This window comes from Micropterus salmoides, unplaced genomic scaffold (assembly GCF_014851395.1).
Source record: "Micropterus salmoides isolate LMB-PRFRI ecotype aquatic unplaced genomic scaffold, ASM1485139v1 Ms_hic_scaffold_12, whole genome shotgun sequence".
Lineage (NCBI taxonomy): Eukaryota > Metazoa > Chordata > Actinopteri > Centrarchiformes > Centrarchidae > Micropterus > Micropterus salmoides.
This window is the reverse complement of record NW_024040263.1, coordinates 19,720,225-19,743,967: the sequence shown is the minus strand read 5'-3', so window position 1 is coordinate 19,743,967 and position 23,743 is coordinate 19,720,225. Positions and strand designations below refer to the sequence as shown.

At 39.5% G+C, this 23,743-nt stretch overlaps 1 protein-coding gene across 1 annotated transcript; it reads right to left on the bottom strand.

Moving 5' to 3' along the window:
- Positions 1-650: 650 nt before the first annotated feature.
- cacng1a (calcium channel, voltage-dependent, gamma subunit 1a) lies at positions 651-15,355 on the bottom strand. The gene is made up of 4 exons (XM_038713880.1): positions 14,782-15,355; positions 7,847-7,921; positions 2,812-2,958; positions 651-2,721 (listed from the first exon to the last, which is right to left on the bottom strand). Exons 1-4 carry the CDS (start codon positions 15,017-15,019, stop codon positions 2,489-2,491), a joined length of 693 nt encoding a protein of 230 aa, XP_038569808.1. The 5' UTR covers positions 15,020-15,355; the 3' UTR covers positions 651-2,488.
- Positions 15,356-23,743: the final 8,388 nt, after the last annotated feature.

Below are 23,743 nucleotides of genomic sequence, written 5' to 3'. Positions count from 1 at the left end.
AGTTCTGTCTTTTGTTTCTGTCATCCTCTGCATTACACAGCGCTACTAGAGAGAATCCGTTCTGGCTAGATTTAATATATGAGCCGGGTCACTCTACAGGAATTATTAGGGGCAGGGTTCTGTCATAAAGTGGTACCTAGAGAGTCTGGAGCGTCTGGGTTCCTCAGCTCTTATAATCAGAATGACTACCTTAGTTACACCACAAATTAACACTGGGACAATGAAAAATGCAGTGTAGAGCCTGTTAAAGGGTTCTTTCATGGATGGCCAGGCTTGATTCAAACCCAAAAGCTTCCCACCATCTACCTAGAAAATGGTCTGTGTCAGTAGTGGCTTCTACTAGGAAGAAAACTAAATGTATGACATGGTAGGTCAGTAGTGTTAGTGAGTGTGAATGTGTAGTGTTGTATTAGTTATAAATAAAGATAAAAGCAGAAAACCAGCAGAAGAAAATGTGGTACTGCGGGGAGAGTCAGCCATGGAGTTACAGAGGGAGAAAAGGTTTGGGTGCTGCTGATCCTAAATGCGTTGTCGATGGACAGGTCAGGTGCATAGTTGGACTAATACAGTCTCTGCCTACCAGAATCTGAAGAGAGACACTTCTTTGGTACATGAAAACAAAGGAAAAAACAGTGATTTCAGACAAAAGGTTTCCAAAGCTTATCAAGATTTAATTTTTGTTACAAAGTTGTAGCACATAAGAAACACTCAAAATCTACTGCTTGTTTTTTTATATCACTTGTTAGTTAAATACACAGTATCAGAACAGTAACAGTCAATACAAATGAAAATAAATGCAGTTTTGCCCAGAAAAAGCTCATTAACATGGATGGTTGTTGCTCTCACTAACAGCTGCAGGTCTTGCACAAAAAGTTCGACTATATTAAATGCTAAACCGCTAAATGCACGTGATAGCAGCTATTTCATACAGACGTCATGCCAAGCAAAGTAAAAACATGTCTAGTTCAGAGACTTTCACTGTGTCTCAGAATACCCACAGCTACTGTACAACTTCAAGATCATACATAGGTAACAGCTTTTTGCAAAGGTTTTATTGCAATTTTGATGAAAGTATATATGCACATTCGCCTCTGTCTACCATACCTGAATAACTTGTTTAATAATGATGGAGGTTTGTTTGCAATACCAGTCCACATTTTATCTTCTTCGCTCATTGTTTTTTAATATGAAAACATTTTGTTTTTTAAGATGTAGAGTTCTCAAGGCTGGAAGTGACTGACCAGCATCGTCAGTCCTATACTGTAGACATTAACTGGTGAAATGCGTTCTCAACAGTGTCCTCTTTTCTCTTTGCATTATGTTTGCATGATTCGGCTGGCTATTGACAGTTCATTCTTAAACAAAACAGCATGTTATTTATTTTTTTTAAAGAAAATGACAGCTGAGCTGACACTGAGTCTGCAGCTGTCTGCACACTGGGGTAAAGTGTGGGGTTTTCATGATCTCTGATGCAAAAAAAAACAGTTCGCCGCATGATGACGCATGGAAATGAACAGAGAATTGTTTTGTATCGGTTTGGTTTGTAAGCTGTCAACAAAAAGTAAAAGGCCTTGTATGTGCACCTGCTAGAACTGAACCTTTTCCAGCATGATCAGTGCTGCAGACTCTGTGGGTGTTTAGCATTCAGCCTGCCACACACACACACAAACCTGTTCTGTGCTTTGCTTGAAATCAGTCATTTATTTGCAAGTTCTTATTTTAATGGGACATTATGTAAAGGGTCTTTATAAATCTTAATGTAATGTACAACTTAACATTTGAATACATATACATCTCTTACTTAATCGATATTTCTTGTTTCATTCCTTGAGCGATCCCATACAAAAATCAACAAACATTAGATATGTACAAGATATCATACATAATGCAGTACATAAAATCACATAAAGTCACTTGTTGTAGATGTACATAACTATATGACCTGTATTCTCAAATGCGCATAATGATGACATTTGGGAGACCAAACCAGACCATGGTCACATAACAGTGACGTGTGATAAATCCTTTTTAACATTTCTTTTTTATATGTGCCAGCAGTAAAAGGTTAGAGTTGTAGAGAAAAACTGAAGCATACTAAACGCCTTATAAAATAATTGAAGATGATAGTTGGCCCAGGCTGGCTCTTACTGAGAAGTATAGTGGTTTTTAGGCCTCATGTCAGATTCGAGCTCATGAACATATCTAGGGAAATGTTGGAGAAGACTGCTTTTTTTAACATTCTGGGTGGGTGTACAGGATAAGGTAAACATTTGAAACTCAAAATGGCCCATATTCGAGTTGATGTATAATTGTAGAGAGGTAAATTCTCCATCATCGCTATGGTCCATCCACGCCCAAACCAGTTTCTGGCATCATGAATGCCTTACCCTTTTATGACCAGCTCTTGTTCATGAAATGAATCTAACATATGTTCTTAAAACGAAAGACCCTGTCACTCTCATCCCGTATTCATCGGTCTGCTTAGCTATCACTCTACTTGCTCCGGCTCAGCATCCATGCAAGTCTCCCATGGATTTCTGGGCATCTGGGGCATGGAGAGGATCAGGAGGGCGATGCCAGTGAGAAAGAGGAGGACAAAGCCAGTGCAGGCGCAAGCAAAGGACCAGGCGTAGTAGTATTCGATCCAGATTGTGTCCTCGCTCTCGATCATGCGTTTGACTGACTGACGCATTACCTCCAGTGAGATGAAGGAACAGAGACCTGGGGAAAGGGGAGACATTTGTGAGTTGGGTAGGACAGCTTGTAGTAACACAACTTGCTGTAACTTTTTTTCGGGGGAACTGAACCCACCTGCGAATGCGAAAAACATTCCAGCAGGTTTGAGGAGGTAGTCTCTTCCTTTGCCTTTTCCGGTACATGATCCCATCAAACACAGAGACCCCAGGATTATGAAGGCAAGACTGAAGATGGAGATGGCTGCAGCGGAGATGTTGTACTCTGGGAAGGAAAAGACCAAGAGCGTTCATGATGTCCTTTACAATCCAATGTCATCAAATATTTGAAGCTCCATTACCTTACATTGTATGTTGGGTACGAAATTGACATCATATTATGTAATTTCACATTGTTCACTTTACATACAGTTTGGACTGAAATGAACTTTTAATGGGTGTGTGATTATTTCAGTAAACGCACAAACCTCCCCTTTAGAAATACTTACTAGTTGGGCAAAAAACAAACATAAAGTCTGAATCCACAATTTAATCTTTTCCTCTGATTCATAAATACAAATAAACTCACCTAGTGGTTAGGGCAGCACACAAGACAGGAAGTATGTTTGTTATCCTTATCCATTAGAAATTAGCTGCTTTTGCACATGGAATAATTTCCATTAATGTAAGTTTTTGTAAATGTTCTTAACCTGGCATTGTCAGGTTATGCTTAAAAAATACAGCTTGCTTTATTCTATTTTTTTCTTATTGAAAGCAAACAAACCCATGAAACAACAATTCTAGGAATGCATTAGACCTTGTCTGTTGCACCCTAAGCAGTTTAGTTCTTGCTGAAAATATACATATATATATATATATATATATATATATGCACAGCTCCCTGCGACGATGGATGGATGGATGGATATATATATATATATAGATTTAATGCTCAGTTATTTCCTAAAGTGACTGGGTGGACTGTAGTTTTTTAGAAAACATTACACAAACAGGAGTGCACATTTGGTGCTTTGGTGAGTTTTAACAGCATGTGTGCTGTGGGATCAACTCAAAGTAAACTACAGTGCTCGTCTTCATGGCATTTCATGGTGTCTCACTGATGTGTTTTAAATAGTTTTTGAACAACATAGCTCTGTGACACAGGTTAATAAGGTATATTACCAGACCTTTCCTTACATGCTTTGTGCTATACATCTTTACATTCAACATACAAATATACTATAGTAGTGTAATTTGTTCCTTGTGTTTACACATCCAGTGTGTCTGTGTAATAGGAACAGCAGCTGGCTTGTTTTCTGAGCAGAGAGGTGGATAGGATGCGAGGCCTTTGATCTGCAGTCTGTTTGCCTGTGAACCATGCCCAAAGGGGAAGCACTCCTCTGGGGGGGGGTGAGCCTTCATCTCCTAGTAGCAGGGGAGGATGGGCCGCACCCTGAACACTCTGTGGTCTCTGAGACGTCTGTGGAGCTGGTTTGCTAAAACTCAGTCTGAAAGACCAAAGCTTCTTAACACCAAGAGCAAGGTAGACATTAAAAGATACCAGCGTTTCAGTCATGCAGGGATTACTCCATCGAACCGCAGAAGGTTTTCTCAGTCCTCAGGAACATGAGATTGACATGTAAAAAAAGCCAACTCTGTACTGGCGTTAAGGGAAATAAAAAGGCTTCATACAGGCCAAAAGGTGTTTGGAGTTGCAGAATACCCTTGTTCGAACCAAGTGTTTGACGAGTGAAAGGCTGATTTACACACACACACACATGCACACACACACACACACACACACACACAGGTGAAACTGTATGTTTGGCCATGTTATACATATGGGCTGTGAGATTTTGTCATGTTTTTCTGTGCCCTGAGGAAGAAGACAGTCCTCCAAAATAAGATGGAACAATAAAAGTTATGTAGACATTTTGCAGTTTACTTATGTTTCTAAAAGATACAAAGAATCTGCAAAAGCCCTGATCCATTCATATAGCCTATTCCTCAACTATTCTTGATTTGCAAGATTTTGTATTACATTTATTTTTTACTCACACTTCCTATAGCACATAAGGGTATTACTGAATGGATGGATGTGCCTTTGGTGACATGCATCTACTATGTTCATTCAACCTTATGCCCCATTATGGTATAGCCAAATGTCTCAGTCAAGCATGAATAACACTACAGGGGTCTAAGGTCAATACTGTGATTATTCCAGCAAACTAGAACTGTGTCTCTCATGGGCTTGCCATCAGCACTGGGAGCACTGTTTGTGTGTGTGTGTGTGTGTGTGTGTGTGTGTGTGTGTGTGTGTGTGTGTTAGAGGATGGGGGAGTGGCAGAAGCCCAACAGTTCCCACCAAGAGCAAGTACTAGGCGACAGAGGCAAGGAAAAACTTCCTTTTAAGAGGCAGAAACCTCGAGCAGAACCATGGCTCAGGGTGGGCGGCCATCTGCCTCGACCGGTTGGGGGTGAAAGAGAGAGAGGAACAGAGAGAAAGAGAGAGGGATGGAAGGAGAGAGAGGGGAGGGAGGCAGCCTACACAATATACACACACAGAGGTACAGACAGTAAAGGTAATGTTGCTATAGACTAAATGAAAAATGGTACAGATATTTATAGTAGTGTTAATGGTAACAGTCGTAATGTTAATGATTATAATAACAATAATAACAATAGGACTAGTAACAATAGTTGTAGCAGAGGGTGTCGAGCAGGAACACGGGGGCAGCAGGTGACCCGCAGCCACAGATCCAGACTCCACAGCTCCAGAGCCAGAAACACCTGCAGGAAGTGATAGGAGGAGAGAGGAGAGGGACGAGAAAGCACAAGACTACTGGAAAGGGGAGAAGTCGCGTTAGTAACATGCAATAATGGGATGAGGTTGCATACAGAGGGAGAGAAAGTAGAGGAGAGAGGACCTCAGTGCATCATGGGAAGTCCCCCGGCAGTCTAGGCCTATAGCAGCATAACTAAGGGATGGTTCAGGACTCACCTGAGCCAGCCCTAACTATAAGCAAAGAGGAAAGTCTTAAGCCAACTCTTAAATGTGGAGATGGTGTCTGCCTCCTGAACCCAAACTGGAACCTGGTTCCACAGGAGAGGAGCTTGATAGCTGAACGCTCTGGCTCCTAGTCTACTTTTGGAAACTCTAGGAACCACAAGTAACCCTGCATTCTGGGAGCGCAGTGCTCTGGTGGGGTAGTAAGGTACTAAGAGCTCTTTAAGATAAGATGGTGCCTGACCATTAAGAGCTTTGTAGGTAAGAAGAATGATTTTAAATTCTATTCTGGATTTTACTGGAAGCCAATGCAAAGAAGCTAAAACAGGAGAAATGTGATCTCTTTTCCTGGTTCCTGTGAGAACACGTGCTGCAGCATTCTGGATCAGCTGAAGAGTCTTAACGGACTTTTTCGAGCAGCCTGATAATAAGGAATTGCAGTAATCCAGCCTAGAAGTAACAAATGCATGGACTAGTTTTTCTGCATCATTTTTAGACAGGATGTTCCTGATTTTCGCAATATTACGTAGGTGGAAAAAGCTTATGGAATGTTTCCTGATAATATTGCCTAAGGGAAGCATATATAAAGTGAAGAGGATTGGTCCGAGGACAGATCCTTGAGGAACTCCAAGACTAACTTTGGCATGCATGGAGGACTCATCGTTAACATGTACAAATTGAAATCGATCTGATAAATAGGACTTAAACCAGCTTAGAGCAGTTCCTTTAATGCCAATGAAATGTTCCAGTCTCTGCAATAGGATCTGATGGTCAATGGTATCAAATGCAGCACTAAGATCTAGTAAAACCAGTACATGCAGTGGCTGGGCTCAGTATGGTCGCAACTGTAAAAGGGTCACTGGAGGGAGGATGGAAGATGGAGGGAATGGGGGCTGGAACAAACACACACAGCTATGAAATGTTGATGTCTTGCATTAAAGGCACCATATGTGAAACGCTGTCAGCTTTGTGTCAGCACACGCTGTGAATTCTGTGACTTTGTGAGAGTATGACCCTCCGGTGATAAACAGTTCGATAACTTACAGACTTTTCAAGCTATTCAAGGTTTTCCAGGCATTTTTTGCATGCAAGTGAATGGATGGAATGTTCAGAATTTTTTTCAACTGTTATCTAGTTATTCATATTTTTAAGCTAGAAATTCCATTCAAATATTAAATTGTCCCACATCTTTCCTACTTTTTTGGTGTCATTTAACTCTCAGATCCTATTCAAACTTTTCATAACTTTGTTATAATGAAAGTCAAACCTGTATAAACCAAACTCACTACTCTTCAGCATCTTCCTACTAATTCATACATTCACCTAGAAACACCATTCAGACTTTAAAACGTTCCCAATCCTTTAGACTTTCTCGTGTTGATTCAACCTTTTCATATCATTCATACTTTTTATACAATCACAAGTCAAGTTTCATGTCATCTGACTTTATAATGTAGGTGTATGGGACAGAATATTCGAAGCTAGAGTGGGAGGACCAACTGACAGAGTGGAAATCCACAGCAAAATGTTCAACTTATCTTCAAATTGCTCTGTTTACCACAACCTTCACTCATCATATTGGAAACAAACTCTAAAAAACAGTTACGTTTTCAAAAAGCCATAGGATATGCATCAAAATCTTTCAATATATTTTGTGACAAAAATGTACACTACACACTATAGAAATAAAGATGTATCACGTACAATGTATGGGCTCTGTTTTTGCAAAGAGATGGTGTGGGACATACAGTGTTGCCAATTATGACCTGTGTAGGCACACTGAATGTTAGCCAGTTTGACAAAGGTTTGGGGAAAGATTTGAACAAATCCAATTGTCTTTTACCCAGGACTTCTTCCTGTCCTGTGAGGGGTTTAGTCAATGACAGCCAGTCAAATACACCTGCTGTGGCATCGATGACTGTGTTGTGGTCAGAAGTGAAACATGAATGAAAATCTGAATCCACAGAGAGCAGAGCAGCAGCAGGTGAGGTCAGCTGGGAAACTGTGATGCAGCCAGTTTGATGTTCACATACACACACCACCGACTGGGACATCCAAGGAACATTTTAACAAAGTTATATTCAAAATTAAATCTCTCCTTCTTCTCTTTTTTCGACAGGATGGAATGAAAGTAACTGCCATAGTGGAAACAATAACAGAAACCTACCTTTTTGTGTTTTATATTCAAATATCTCAGCATCCTGCCCTGGAGTGAAGTGTCTGAAGTAAGTACAGTTTTCCTCTGTGAAAAGAAAGAAAGTAGGATTTAGTTCAATGTTAAAACTGCATTAATTGTTTGTTTTTTTTGGCCGCCTGGGGGCAGCACAAAGACCTAACATGCTACGGTTAACATCTGCCCATTTACAAACCCAGCATGGGTCAACATTATCATTTACTTGGAGTCACAACAAATGTGAGTCAAATATTCACTCTATTTTAGCTTTGTTTTGGTCTCTACCAACATTTGAGAGAAATATCTGGCTCTTCAGCTGCTAAATGCTCCCCTACATTGACTAGCCAGCCGCTATCTATGTCTATCTGCAGTTTCGTCTGGGGCAGGTGGATATGGGTTTTTACGTGCTGCTGTGTAGTATACTCAAAATAGTAATGTTGCAGGGTATTAAACCAAAGAAATGAGCTGAAACCAGCCACACAATAATGATTTAATAAAGAAAAACACCCCACTGGATTTGATTTAAGTCAAGTGTTGTTTTTTGGGTCTTGTGAAATTTCATGACATTTAATTTAAATGTCTTCAAATGCAAATACATGCATTGTGCATAAAAAGCGAGGGTACCATCAAGAGAGAGTCATGTAGTAGAGACATGTTTATTCTAGTTAATTAAGTAAAATGGCACCATGGTGGAAGCCTTTAACTACTTTCCGGTGTTGTGTTCATTCTTTGATTCTCTTGCTTTTGTTAGCCAAAATCTTTTTTAATTTAAATGTTGCCTAGGTAACGTTCAAGCTAATGTTTGTTGCTGGCAAACAAACCAAATTTTTATCAAGGTTTTTTCACCTTGTGTAACGTATAGCTTTCTCTTCTGTTTTGTTGTAAACTTCACACCTAATCTGTTTTTTCAAATAAATTTTTATTTCACGAAATAATCTAAAGTAATCTAATCTAATCTTCTGTCTTTCTCAACAAGTAAACTTGTTAACACTTCTGTTCAAGCTTGCTCCACATACTTTTGCACCATTGGCTGTACTCAACCTGCTGTGAAGTACTGTGTGAATATGATCCTTCTATTGAACACTTAACACTGTCTTAGATCTATCTCACATTGTTTTTCCAAAAGCTTCTCACAAATTGACACCACTGGGATAATATTACCTCTAAAATGGTTGCTGTACAGACCCCAGGCTGCTTTATGTGGTTTGACTGTCAAAGTACAAATGGTTACAGCAGACGTCACGTTCAATTTTTCTTGACTGGGCAAGGCGTTAAACCTTTGTGGATTTGCACAAGTAAAGCCAGGCCGTTTTATGTGTTCACAGGATGGTTTGGTAAAGTACATATTCTTTGATGCCATGCAAGTGTAAAATAAAACAAAAAAACATATGAAACAGGCTATGTTTCCTGTTAAATATTGGTAACATTTGACTTATCTCATACCACATACTTGCTTGAGGTTTAAAAATGTAAATTTGGTTAAAAGTAGTTGGTCAAGTACAGACCGGGCGGCTCACACTTAACATCTGATACTTCACTTCATGTAACCTTTTTACAAAAGCAGAAAATTGTCTTGACCATAAATAGAAATAACATATGTTTAGATGATCATATTTGCCTAGAGAGTGCTAACCTTTATGTACAGTATTTAACACCAGACATCTTCTGGATGTTACTTAATCTCTTGCAAAGTCAAGTGCACATCAATTATCTTGGTTATACAGTGAGGTTTCCACTCACATGTTCCTAATCCCCTTTTCCATACAGACTCACCAAGAGACATCATATCAGTGAAATGCTTTCATGTAAAAATATGTTGTACTGCATGACATTGTATCATGGTAAGAGCTCTATGTCCCATGCTGGGATGGTGGATCATTTTCCTATGTACCTTGGAAACCATGGAAATAAGCTGTCAGGTGGCCCTACCAGGAAATATATGTGATATGATATTTGGCATAGAGCATAAACAATATCTCATTTTCTGCCCAAAACAAGTCAACATATTGAAACCTCATTTTGAAATTACAAGCTTTTAAATCTATGGTATCAGAGGCAACTTTTGTTATATTTGTTGAAATTGAATGAAAACAATCCACTTACTGTGGCTGTTGCGGGACTGGCTAACTGCCTACCTATCTTTACGCACTCTGCCTGCACACTGACTGCACAGGAAAATGTGTTTCGGGGAAGTGGCTTTGGAGGAAGACCTGAAGGGAGGTGGGTGGGGATTTTTTCATTTGGATGCTTTCAAAATCTAGCTGTCTCTTGCCAGCTCTCCAATGTTAATTAACAAAGCTTTAATGCTGTGTCATATTGTGTTGGCCATACTAAAAAGATGTTTTTATGAATGAGGACAGAGACTGGCCATCAAAAAAAACCAACAGAGCAGAGGTTGTTACTAAGCAACTAGCTCAACTGTTTTTATTGTAGAAGGCACATAATGAGGGTGTGATAGAGGCTCGTCAACTATTTGTACTTCTGAGCCAAACCTTGCATTCATAAGGAAAAAATATTCTTTCACGTACCCAAGACTGTGAATATTCATGTTTTTAAGGAAATGCAAATCCACCCCTCAGTCTACTTCATCCATCCCTTTAACACCAGACAACTCTTTCAATAGCAGGAAATGTGGTCTCGACTCTGGATGAGAGAAGAATTCTTTTAAGTCCTGGGTTGAAAAGTGTAAGACCTACCAACAGTTCGAGTGGCTCTTCATCCACTAAATACATTTATCTGGTTTGTTATGTGTGTTTAAGTGGAGCCACTCTGCATTTATTAGGCCTTGAATGCTTTGAGCTGATTATCTGAATAAAGCAGCTTTATTCCCACATGTGGGTGTGCATCACTTAATTACACCTTTTTTCTACCATCTTTAGAGTGCAAGCTTCAGCAAAAATATGAGGATGAGCTGGTGGTCATAAATTAATCTGTATTCATCAGTGGAAGCATGCTGCCACTAGCAAACACACACACACACACACACACACACACACACACACACACACACACACACACACACACAGCCTGACTGAATGACTGTTGCCACACTGTAGTGTTTCCATCACTTTCACAGACTTACATTGACTTACATTCATTCTTTACCTTAAACCAAGTCTTCACCTTAAAATTGAATGATTTTCTGCAGCAGGACCTAAGATTGGCCCAGACCTCTGAGCCTGTGTTTTAGTTTTGTCTGCTCTATCTGACCCTTGTAACCTTCCTCATTCAACTTACATGCTAAGTGAAGACAACTTCAATTATGTTGTTGCAGGGTCAAAACAAGCGCACATGCCACCACCATTACATCCAATGTAGGTACATTAGTGTCTTTTACTACAGAGCCCGTCAGTTTTTAATGCTAAACTTCAAACAAATCATGCGCAAAATGTATTCATTTAAGGGAATCACATTTACATTTACTCTACATTTTGCCTCCAATACATATCTCTCTGTAAATTAAAGTACTCACACTCCACATAAAGAAAGTGGAGCTTTGAATCAGCTGTAAATCCACAGAAGCATATGGACACATGTCTACATAAATGTTACAGATATCACTGGGTATTCCCACCCCCACATATATGATGCCTATCCCTGGGTTGGTATGTCATTTGAGTGCCTATAAAGGCAAAATACCAGTGGTTCCACTTTCTTTTTGGACTATGCATCCCATAGGGGAGTGTAAAGTAATTTGAGTGACTGTGTGGGCTGCACAGAGACGTGAAGCTGCAGGAAGGTCTTGTGGGAACAGTTTAGTGGGACAGCAGGCCTTAGAACTATGCCTGACTCTTCCAGGCGGCCCCGTCACTCAGAGGAACGCTGGAGTTGGCGTGAACACTTGACCCTCACAGCTTCCACCCAAGACAGCTGAGTATTTACGTGGCCTATATTTATAACCACAACGACTGCTTGCTGAGCAGTTTACACAATATTATTTTAAAAATCCCACCTTTTCTCTATCTGGAACCATGATAAATGTGTTTTAATAACTGCCCATCTTTATATGCTGTGGCAATTGAAACTGCCAAAATGCACAAACAAAAGCACAAAATTCATTTTTCTTTTGAAAATTAAACAGGATGAGCAACAAGGAGGAGCTTTGTATCAGATGTTGCTTATTCAGAGCTCACAGCAGCTCGGAAACCCAGTATAAAAAGAGATCCCAATATGAAAACTCAGACTACAGTATAGCACCTAAAATTAAAATAGCCCTCAAGTAAATTTTGGCTCAAATGGAACTTTTCTTTGTTTGAACTGAAGCGACATTTAATGTAAGTCTGTTTTTCTGAGATCATCTCGCCATCTGCGCTTTGTCAGCAGTGCCCTGGACAACAACTCAGCCCATATTTTCCAGATGAGTGAGTCGCAGTGAACAGGACCTCCTCACACTGTTTCAGTATGGCTTTGGATCAGAGGGTTACACCTCTCTGAAGATGTGTGACTGTGATAAACAATAATGTTCCTGTCCAAATACAGCTATTGGGCTGGGAAACACTCCTGGAGACTAATGGAACATCTCCCAGATTTACTTACTACTTAAATAAAGGCTGCCAAGGTGGCCATCACAAATCACATGTATTGTTGTAGACATGAAAGGCTGTGTATAAGGCTCTTTATAATGCATATATTATAATATAATAAAAGTCATTGTCCAAATATTTATAGATCCCCACTGTGAGAATGTACACTATGTGCTGTCAAAAATTGCAGATAGATGCTCCAGAAGCATTTGCCACAATCTGATGGATTCCCTGCATGTCTGAGTGGGAAGAGCTGATTTAATATAATCAGCACATGCCTGCCATGCATGCACAAGTGAACCACCCTCAGGCATTTCATCTGCTCCTGGAATGGCCCTGCAGCAGACAGTGTCTGGGATTCCCCAAAGACTAACAGCCAACATCAGTTAGGACATATTTTGGGAGTTTCTTTCAAGCTTTGCGAGTTGGACAAATTTGGTGGGAAGTTCCAGGCCAATTTACATAAAGGGACATGCAGGGTCAGATATCACTCAACAGTCCCATAATGGTTTCTCTGATAACGGTCAACGTACCAGCAGGGTCGTCACCATTCTACAGAGGAGTGCCTCTCACCACAAGTCATTGAAACTGCAATCGTTCAACACTGTTTACATCCATTTTCATTAAATTAGAGACTGCTATTTTATTCAAGCAGCTTTAAGAGCATCTGTTATCACAGAAAGTTTATTTTTTGAGACATTCATAGCAAGGTGAGTTCTTCTGAGGACATCTTTATACACATAAACAATTAGCTGACCACATTAACTCAGCGTCATGAAGGGCGGTGGTTGAAGAGATGTTTAGAGCCTCTAGTTAAGTACAAGCATTAATACCACAGTATAAACATACTCCTTTTTAAGTAAAGTTTTTGTATTCCAAAGTACTATTATGAGCAGCAAAATGGCCCCTTTCATAGTGTATTATACAATTTGTTACTTTAAATTATTGGAGAAGTATTTTAATGTTTTAGCACGTTAATTTAACCATTTTATGTACTGCTGGGTAGTTTAATCGACAACCATGTGTCGCATATAATAATCTGCAGAGTAACTAGTAAACATTGCTATCAAGTATTTTAAATGTCTAGTGGAGTCACTCCACAATAGTTCCATCTGAAGTGTATGAGAGTAAATGCATAAAGTAAGATATAATTGAATTGAGATGGGTCCTGGGACCCATCTCCTTGGAAGTGCTCTGGGACTTAATTTGAGTTTCAGAAGTAGAAGCTTAAGAGAGTTTAGAAACTGTTGTTGATTCTAAGAGGAATTAAGACTTAATGACTAAAGAAACTGACAGTGGTTAATTTACACCAAAGTAAATATTAATGTATGTGTTGGAAATTGTTTTTGTCATATTTGTTGAATTGTATGCTGCCTGTAATTTAAAGCTAGACAGAAAGAATAAATGTACTGACTAATAAGTGCACTGACTAAACGATGGTTACTTTAGTAGAGGGTTACGCCAATAACTAATTGGAATTAATTGAAAGTGAACCAATTGAACATTCTCTCCCTGTATTTAAATGACTGCCTGTATTTAAACTATACTTAGATTTCAGGAAACTATGGGAACTATAAAATAATGTGTTACTAATGGGAATACTAAAGTAAAATACAAGTTCCTCAAAATTGCTTTAACTACAGTTACTTTCCATCATGTTAAAGTGATTTCACTGACGATGATGCATGTCTATATGTCAGTTACAGGCACCATGTTAAATGGAGCATCAATTGTCTGCACACTCTACGTTAGCTGGTTTTACTAGTAAACACCTCTTTAAATAGAAAGGAGGCATCAAACAGTGAAATAAGCTGGTGTTTGGTGTCTGCTTAGTGAAAGCCTGCTGACTGTTGGGACGTCATGACTCTCGCTCGGCCATCTCTGGTCAACGTCAAATATAACTGATAGTTTTATTCAAAGGAGGGGCACGGACGGATCATCATCACCCAGGTGACTGAGGCTCAATTAGCACACTTGAAAACCACCACAAGACGGCCTAAACATGGCCTAAGCTCAGAGACTAATAGATGTGTTAGACTGCATTTTCACCACTAACAATGGAAAAAATCTTATTAGCTTCTTCAAGTATGTTTCAGATGAAAAATCAACTATGTTCTCACAGTCAATTTATTTTATTAATTAATGGAAGGCTCGTGTCACTCAGAATAAGATCTTTCTTCAGTTTCACAAGGGAGTTTATAATGTCAACTGACATGTCTAGTGACCCTGCATTAGGACCTCTATTCTTAGAATCTTCAAACCTCAGGACTCTGGGCTGGTTTGCATATGGGCGCCTCACAGTCACAAACAAACAATATTCATACAGTTTAGAACAATGCCCTTAGTCTAAATGGTACAGCAATAGAGAAAAAAGCCAATTGTGCCAGTTAAAGAAGCTTCTCTTACCTCCAGGCAGGCTGATGGGTCCGCAGCCATGCCCCTCCACGTAGTTTTCCGAGCTCATGTAGATGTGCTTCTTGCACAATCTCCACAGGCCGAAGTGGGCCGCCTCGCAGGTCTCATTGACTTTATCCACCAGCGGGCTGAGCACTGCCCAGTGGTCCGTTACTACTGCCGTGAACATGCAGGCCATTCCCACCAGCAGCACGAAGACAGCAATCTTAATCTTTGTGCGTTTGTGCATGTTTCCAGGTAGTGAGATTTCTGTTAAATGAATATTCTTTGCCTGGTATGAAAAAAAAATCTACAAAATTGGATGTTCTTCTATACGTCTGTGTCCTAGAAGCTTCTTTCCTCAGTGACTGCAGCAAGCTTCCCACCTCTCCGCCTAAGACTAGTGTCTTCTCTCCCCTGTCGCAAATCTGTGCCTCTGGTTCGAAGGGAAAGGGGCCAGACTGTTCTGTCCCCGTTTCAAGTCCCCCTTTTCCCTACTCACTATGAGTTGCTGTACAACTGAGGGGCTGCAAGTTTAGACTTACAGCTGTTGAGGTAGATCAGGAAAGTTGATGACCAAACCAACTGTCTGCCATGGTGGGCAATGGGCGTGGGGGCTACTGCATGTGTTGGTAAGTGATTTTCTGGGAGGGGGGGGGGGGGGGGGTGTTGGATGCTATAAATGAGCTATAAATGTGACTGGTGAGTCAAGTTGTCAGACTGTCTGCTTATCCGATTACAGTGCCAGATAGATAGACAGAGATGTGCAGCGTGACTCATATAAACACATTCTCTCATCCATATATACACGTGAATTTTCAAAATGGACATTTCGGCCTTGTGAGAATAGTTTTCCCCCTTGTTTCCATCCATCTACAGTGGCAATGTTTTCACTCTCTGTCTTCTTACAAGACCGCCTCAATATGGATTTGGCTCTGTAAACTATTTATAAGGAGAAGGTGGATGTGTTTATATAGAGCAGCAGCGGGGTTCCAGCTGACAAACAGTAGAGTTTCTCGGATGGAACAATACTGCTTTTAGTAATTCCTGTCAGGATACCCACTTAACACTATGTCTAATAAACCAGGTAAAGTTTAAATTGATTATAACGGCTTCTTTACTGAGATGCTCAGCGTGTCATGTCGCTACAGTGTCATGGTAAAATCATGGTAAAAAGGAGTTTTAAAAGGTGAAATCAGTAACTGACTACTGTCCTTCTGCATAGAAACGCATAGCCTGCAACATACAGTGTAATTCTTTGTGAACCAGGATAATAAGTACCAATAAATACGTGTAGGTACAAGTGTACAATATGTGAAGTTATGGAATAAGCGGGTAATAATGTGGGAACTTAAAGATAATTTATACTGTATTGGTATTTTGCAACTAAGTTAGAAGTTTAGGGGAAGAGGGGCAACTGAGTTCTATGTAGCCTTTTATAAATCTGCTGAGATTTATTTCAGAATTACTATATACTACTTCCCTAAACTGAAGGGCTACAGATGATAACAAAATGAGGATAGGAAAAGTACATAATTCCTACCAACTACATTTGTGTTTTTACTTTGCAACAAACAGAGGGAGAGAGAGGAAGTATTACCAACATGCTGTCGGCCTATATCCTATATGTTACTGTTTATATTTGGCCTATTTTCAGTATAGAATACAACATTGTACTTACAGGGGACTGAGGTGGTACAGGTTTATGTGGACTGACACTGTTGTTATACACAGTGCTGTTCACTGTTGTTTTGGAGTTCAGGAAGTTGTTAAGCTTTTTTATGAGGCAGCTGTAGAAGATGATCGTTTCATGTCCTCACAGTGTAACTGTCACGAAGAGCAAAACATACAAAGACTATAGTCATTGAAAAACTAAACTATATGACTAAATATGATATGACGAACTATGAGTAATTTTGTAACTTAACGAAACAAAGTAAACTAATTTCAAACTATTTCAACTTGCATCGATAGAGTCCCTGAACAACAGGTCAATGGAAGACAGTTTCAGCTGCCACACGCTTGTGACCTGTGTGCGGTTCTCAATGCTCATGTTAAGATGGATACCCGGTAATTAAATACTTACAGTGTAAGTTCTCTTTAAATACTTCCCAAACCCCAGCTTTGTTGCTCAGTAGTTCATACTGCATCCCATATTAACAGAATAGTTTCCCAGTAGATTAAGAATTTTCTCCACTTTCTTCCCACATTGTTACCTCCTTATTCCCTAACTTCACATTATGCTTCATTGTACCTACAATTACACCAAACTGGTACACCAAAAAAAGGACACTGGGATGAATTACTCTTATGCTATGGACCGTGATCTAAAGCGTGACTAAATAATCTTTTCCTGCAACAACATGTGGTTTGTTTTGTGGTACAAGGGAATATGAGTGGACAACGCACCCTAAAGCCCATGTAGAAGTAACAATACCTATCTTTCGAAAAAGGTTATGTATAAGTAAGTTATGTAAGTGTTGTGCTATGTAAAGATCACCAAGTCTCCTGCAAATGAGGCTACATGTAGCATTCAAGTTACAGACAGGCACATTGGTACTTCTGTTTTACTGTTATTCCACTACAATAATAGTAATCAGATATGATGTGAGGGTACTTTAATGTCTTAATGCCTTAATGCAGAAACCTCTGCCATTAATGACATTTACCTTACAGAAAATAATTCACATTTAAATATTTTCCTGTAAACTTCAAGGACTGCAGACCTTGCCTACAGATAACAACTTGAATTGCGATGGCCATAGCAGAGTACAATGTTCACAGTTGGTGCAAAATGGTGAGTTGAGAAACAAACCCTGGTCTTTTGATTCTGCGGCATGCACACCACACCCTGATGCATACCAGAGATGTATTAGGCAGGTGAAAATGACTACTACATAGGAGCAATGGACATGTCTCAGTGTAGCATCCTCTCATCTCAAATTATGCTAATTGGAATAAAAGCACACCAAAATACACCATAGAAAAAAAGTGGTCACAGGACAAGTTGTACTTGTACAGACATAACGGGCTTGGATTTTTCATTTTATACTAGTACATATTATGTACAGTGCATAAAGTACAATAAAATGTTCATGTAAAGGCATTTTTCAGTGCTGTGAAATGTGTGTGGGGAAAAAAAGAGAAGAAAAACCCAAAAGGTGCGCTAATCTCTTTGATAACTCCCTTACAGTAAATCACACTGGTACGTCTCTGTTTATATTTTTTAAGCCTTGGCCCACTTTGGTTCTTTTATAAGAATTGTGACCCACTTCCCCCCACCCGTTTTGAGCACTGGTGCTAGTGAAAGTCAAAAAGTTCTCACGGAAACAGAGTAGAATTCGAGAAATCACTACAAAACCTGCACACAAGCTAACATACTGTATGTATGCGTGCAGACACCAGCTGAGGGACCAGTCAGTTGTTACCACCAACTATACCCACCCACTTATGTCCCAGAAAGCATTGCAGTGGTTCCGCTCAACAGATCCTCAATCTAATCCTTAATGAAACAACAATATTCTACTTGAATTCACTTTGTTTTAAACAACAACCTGGCTCCTGTTTTTGTTGTTTTGCTTTGGCCACTTTGGAAAATGATACCATTTTACTCACTATTTTACCCTGGCAACATGAGGACTCCTCTTCTGGGCGGCTTTCCGTTTGATTCCACAACACATTGCAAACAGGAGGCATCAGGTTTCAAACAAATCCACTTTATCTGAATTATATAAAGCACCAACAGTATTTGGACATGAAACTGAAAGTGTATTCATCCAGTGTGTCCATTATAGTGATCATTCCATCCAAACAGGCAGTAGCACTCCAAATCAAATGGACAGTTTAGATAATAACAGATAATGGCATTAAAGTGGTTCAAAACCTGTTTGATTGCTCATGTTTGTGATGCCTTGAGCTGATTTTGAGTTGATGTTGCCATAATAAAGAATTGAAATTCACTCTGCTTACCACGCTGTGTGTCCTCACCCATCATATAGGTTTGGTGAATCTGTAACTCTCCTTGGCCTTACATGTGTTGTGTGTGTTATCCCATGATAGACGGTCCAGGCTGAATCCTGTCTCTCTGGCATTGGCTACTCTTTACTTCCATTGACCTTCACCCTTAAAAACATTCTACTGTGTGTGTGTGTGTGTGTGTGTGTGTGTGTGTGTGTGTGTGTGTGTGTGTGTGTGTGTGTGTGTGTGTGTGTGTGTGTATTTCATGGTTTTATATTTTATATGGGGAGTTTAACATGAATGTACACTAAGCAATGGGGATTCGTGTCACTGTGAAGACACAAATATACATGCTCACAGGTGGAGACGGCTTTTGGGTTTAGGGTTCAGATGCAATTAGGTTCAGGTTAGGTATGTAGGTGTCATGGTTACGCTTAGGGTAAGGGGCCAGGGAATGTTTAATGTCAATAGCATGTGGGTGTGTGTGTGTATGGGGCCTGGATGGATTACCAGATAAACTCTCCTCATTAAACCCTTAATCAATCACACACCAGTGATGGCACTGAAATAATTACTTCTAAAGGAGCAACCACCCCTCCATTAGCTGGTTCAACCTCTGACCTTTTGCTGCACAGAGACAGCCACACTGGAGCTGTAAGTGTGAGTCCTCAGGGAGACTTCTGGCTCTTCAAATATCTTCTAAGAAAAATAACCTCATCCTGTGGGCTAATGGTGTGGACAGAACCTGAACCACTAAACCCTATTGATTGTTATCACAGAGGACACGAGGCTATATTGATTTTTGCTTATTGTGACTGTTTGTTGGTTTGGGCCTTCTTTGGTCTTAGTTGACTTGAACCAACTTTGTTACAAAGAGTCCAGCGTCAGACTTATACCAGTGGGATCTCATTTCTGAACTGCATGCAAACCAATATGTGTGTCAAGTATGTGTAACAGAACGGAATTTATAATTTTATGGTGTGTTTGCTGACAAGCTGAATTAATTACATCTATCTGATGAAAGACTGAACGAAATGAATCAACCTTGGCGTGATTAATCTATGAAGGCCTACAGTACAAGACAGTTTGATCAGAGCTTGTTGTTGAGTTAACTTTTCATTTAAACACACTTACTGACTTGTTCAAATGTACTTGCAGTAATCAACAAAAACAATAAGGCACTGATTGTGGTTTCTAAAATGATTAACCTTCTTTGATGCATGATTTGAGACATTCTGTAATGTACTCTTTCCTTATACAACTTTAGAAATGAGGGCAACGGGTGCCTACTCAGAAGCTTTTGTTTTTCTGTCTCGAATGAAGACTTGTAACATCATGCTGCTCGACCATGTGGTATTTTTTCTTGTGTATTGTTAATCCATGACACAGAGGCTTCTGGTGTGCGACAACCTCATTTACCAAAAGTTCAGTTTCTGCAGCATTTGAAGTAGATTAGTGAAAATGTACTATTTTAAGTCACTGGTTTGGTGTGCATGAACATGACATGATTTGTCACTATATGGTGCAAAATAGTGACTCAGTTAATGAGTTGAGTAAACCGTTCTTGCTCTTTTATCCTTAACAACAGAGACAAAATAGAGGTATATTGTTATTCTTTTATGATTTTTAACATTTTTCACCAATTTGAATCTGTTGAGGCTGGTGGTATCTTTCTGACATGACTTTATTTTGTTTATGATTCTACTTTGTTGCCAGCTTTACGGTGGTTACATGGGATGTAGTAAGAAGAACTGGATGGAGCTCCATTCATTCATGTGAAAGTTGCTCAGTGGGTGTGTATGGAAAAAATTTTTCAGGCCTCCACAGGCATCCATGTTTCTGGGCCCACAGAGCATGTGCACTAAAGCACTAAAGATTGAAAGCATGCATGTTAGAGACTTCCTCTGGCCGACTTATTATACATAATTAAATTAAAAATAATTCAATTAAATAACTGACTTGTCTATACTTTTTATTGGATCAAAATGATTAATTTCTCATGATGAAAAAACTCAATTTTGGTTGTTTGTGACTCTGATGTGTAATTATTTCACAGTCCTTAACTGAAACAGACCACAGAGGGTTTGAGGATTGTGTGCAATCCTCAAACCCAATAATGGATATAAGGACAGTATGCTGAGTTGAAACACAGAACTGAAAAACTGTGTCACACCTGAGGGCAATTCTCTTCTGTACCAATTCACCACTTTGAAATAATTTATTTTAGCAATGTGGTTGCCTGAATATCATACACGCTTTCTTTTTGTTGGTTATTTGTCAGCTAATTAAACTGAAACAAAACTTTCTTGCTTCTCGTTCTTTTCTTGCAACACCCGTAGTTGAACATCAAAACATGCTACTTACTGTTGCATTTGCTTTATATTTTTGACATTTAACTTTGTTTGCATTTGGGGGATTAATGGGGAGAGAAAAAAATACCATATATTAGCCAAGGAGCTTGGCCCTCCTCCTAGCGTGTTGAAAGGGTTTTGTTTGCTTATTATCAGATAAGCTGCATTTCTGCAGACTTTGTAAAATAACTGAATATATTACACTACACCGTGATGATTTGTTGTTCTTCATGTGTCATAGTAGATGAAAAGGGTTAAGCTCCAACTGCTGCCAGCTATATCCAGTCTTAGCACAGTCACAGATGTCATCCTAATGGATGCCTGTGGTTTCTGGATTGACAGTATGGCACAGATATCAACAGGGAGCGAGGAATCAAGCCCCCTGCTGGACAAAATCTCAGCCATTTAAAATTTTCAAAGAGAACTTGGAAGTGGAAAGAGTGCCTGTGGAGATGGGATCTCTCAGGAGGTAATCGCATCTGGCTTTCACATTAATCCTCTAACCTCCAAGTACATGTTGCACTAACAATGAAGACCACATAATATTAAACTAACATGTACTTCAATGAACTGGCTCTCCAAGCATCAACATGGAGTATAGTGTTGCTCTCGACATGGGCGACTTGATGACAGTTCTTGACGTTATGTTGAGACATCAGTGGTTTTAGAAAAGAAAATTAAGCACAAATGACATTTTTTTCCGCCTGTTTTTGATAACACAAATGATCTTTTCTCTATGTGTGGAGATTTTGTCAGCTGGTGATACAGCTGTTTGTATACAAAATGTATTTCCAATTTGTATACAAACTGATGTAATATCTACACCTGCCAGTTACATTTGTAATTATATTGTTTGTCTAAAAATGAGCCTTCATTGTCCTTCCATGTCTTACAAAAGCAGACATATAATTTATAACTTTAAATAAGTAGCTTTTAATGACAAAAACTATGGCTGATAAATTGCTTTATAATTAAATCATTGCTGGCTGTTGCTCTGTCATGGCATCAAGTGTATCAGGTTTAGTATAAAAATAGATGAAGTAGACTGAACCATTTGTCACACCAGCAAATCAGGTTACAAAGACAGAACAGGGGTTGAGACCCCTAATCCTTATTTTATCTGTCCTGCACAGCTAGGTACTAAATCTAAGAAGCATGTTGGCTAGTTCTGTGCCTGCATGGAGAGGTGACCCTGCCATTTTTTTTACTTTGGGAGATATTTCACTGCTACACAATTGGAGGGAGGAGGGGGGCGGCTTTATTGTGGATGAAAATATCAGTGAGGTCCATGGCATTCAAATTCACAGGGTTTAACAGCCTGGGTGATAGACAGAGGAGAAGGGTGGAAAAGAATCGCTAAAATTCGGGGCTAGAATGGGAAACAAGGTCATCAGACCAGTTTGGCATAACAGAGATACATCACACACACAGAGAATGAAAATAAGTCTATTCTAATTCAAGGCTTCCCCTGTTCCAGTGACTTGAATGACAACTACTGTATAGCTGAGCATATGATAAGCATGATACTGATTCACAGACCAACAACCAAACTAAACCAATTCCAACTGCTGCTAAAAATATTCAACTGGGAAACAAACCATGAAGCTGACATGGAACCCAGTGAAGCGTGTACTATACCAAGAATGAGTAATTTGAACTTCTAACTTCCACACACATACACCACCCCTTTTGCTCCAGCTTTTGTTTGGAGACAAGGAGACAAAGTTTCTGAAATCTGGAAGAGCATTTGGGAGCCTGTTAGTTCAGTCAAGCATTAAGTTGGCTGATGCCGATTTCCTTTAACACCCTGTGGTTGCCCGACTGTCTGCCTTGGAATTTCATAGCAGAACATAACAGGCCAATCAGCCCCCCGTCATTAGCTAAATACTTCCTCAATAAAGAAAAGCAAACTCTGTGGACCAATTCTCAGTTCATAATTTACTTTAAACAAGTCTAAAAGTGAAGTTAAATGTAATTACAAAGTTGAGATATGAAGATTAGGCTTTCCCAGTCAATGTTCAGAAAAGCTGTTCTTTTATTCTAAAGAGTCCAAAATAAGTTTTTTTCTGTTTAGGGGACTAGCCAGCCTGTTCCTGACCTTTGACCAGCTTAACATTAACATGATAATACTCTATATCTTAGAGGGAAACTTTGTTATTTTTCATCCTGGACCCTATTTTTCCATGTCTATGTGACTAATTGGCATATAATTTTTTGAAAGTGACCCAGTATTGAGCAAGCGTGCTGCAGCAGTGAAACAGGGTTGCAATATAATCCTTGTGGGCAATTGTGCCTCATCAAAGTACATCCACTAGTGCTTGTCTTTGCCACTGACAGGCTCAGAGTGTCTGACAACATTATGGAAAGGATCCGCATTGGCCAAAACAAAGACCGCTATAACAAGAGACAGTTTCACACAAAATGCTGGGAAACCATTGCAATGTTATAGTAATATTTTTTATAAACTCTATGTTGAACTAATCCATGCGGGTTCCATGACAACTTTACATTGACTGCATTTAGCCAACATGATAAATCAGCATCAGGGTCATGTAAGTTACAGCGACAGAGATAGGTGAATAAGCTGTGTACCTGTGTACTGGTTAAACGACAATAAATCTAAATTGAACGTTACAAAACAAACATTGCAGATCCATACTAATCTA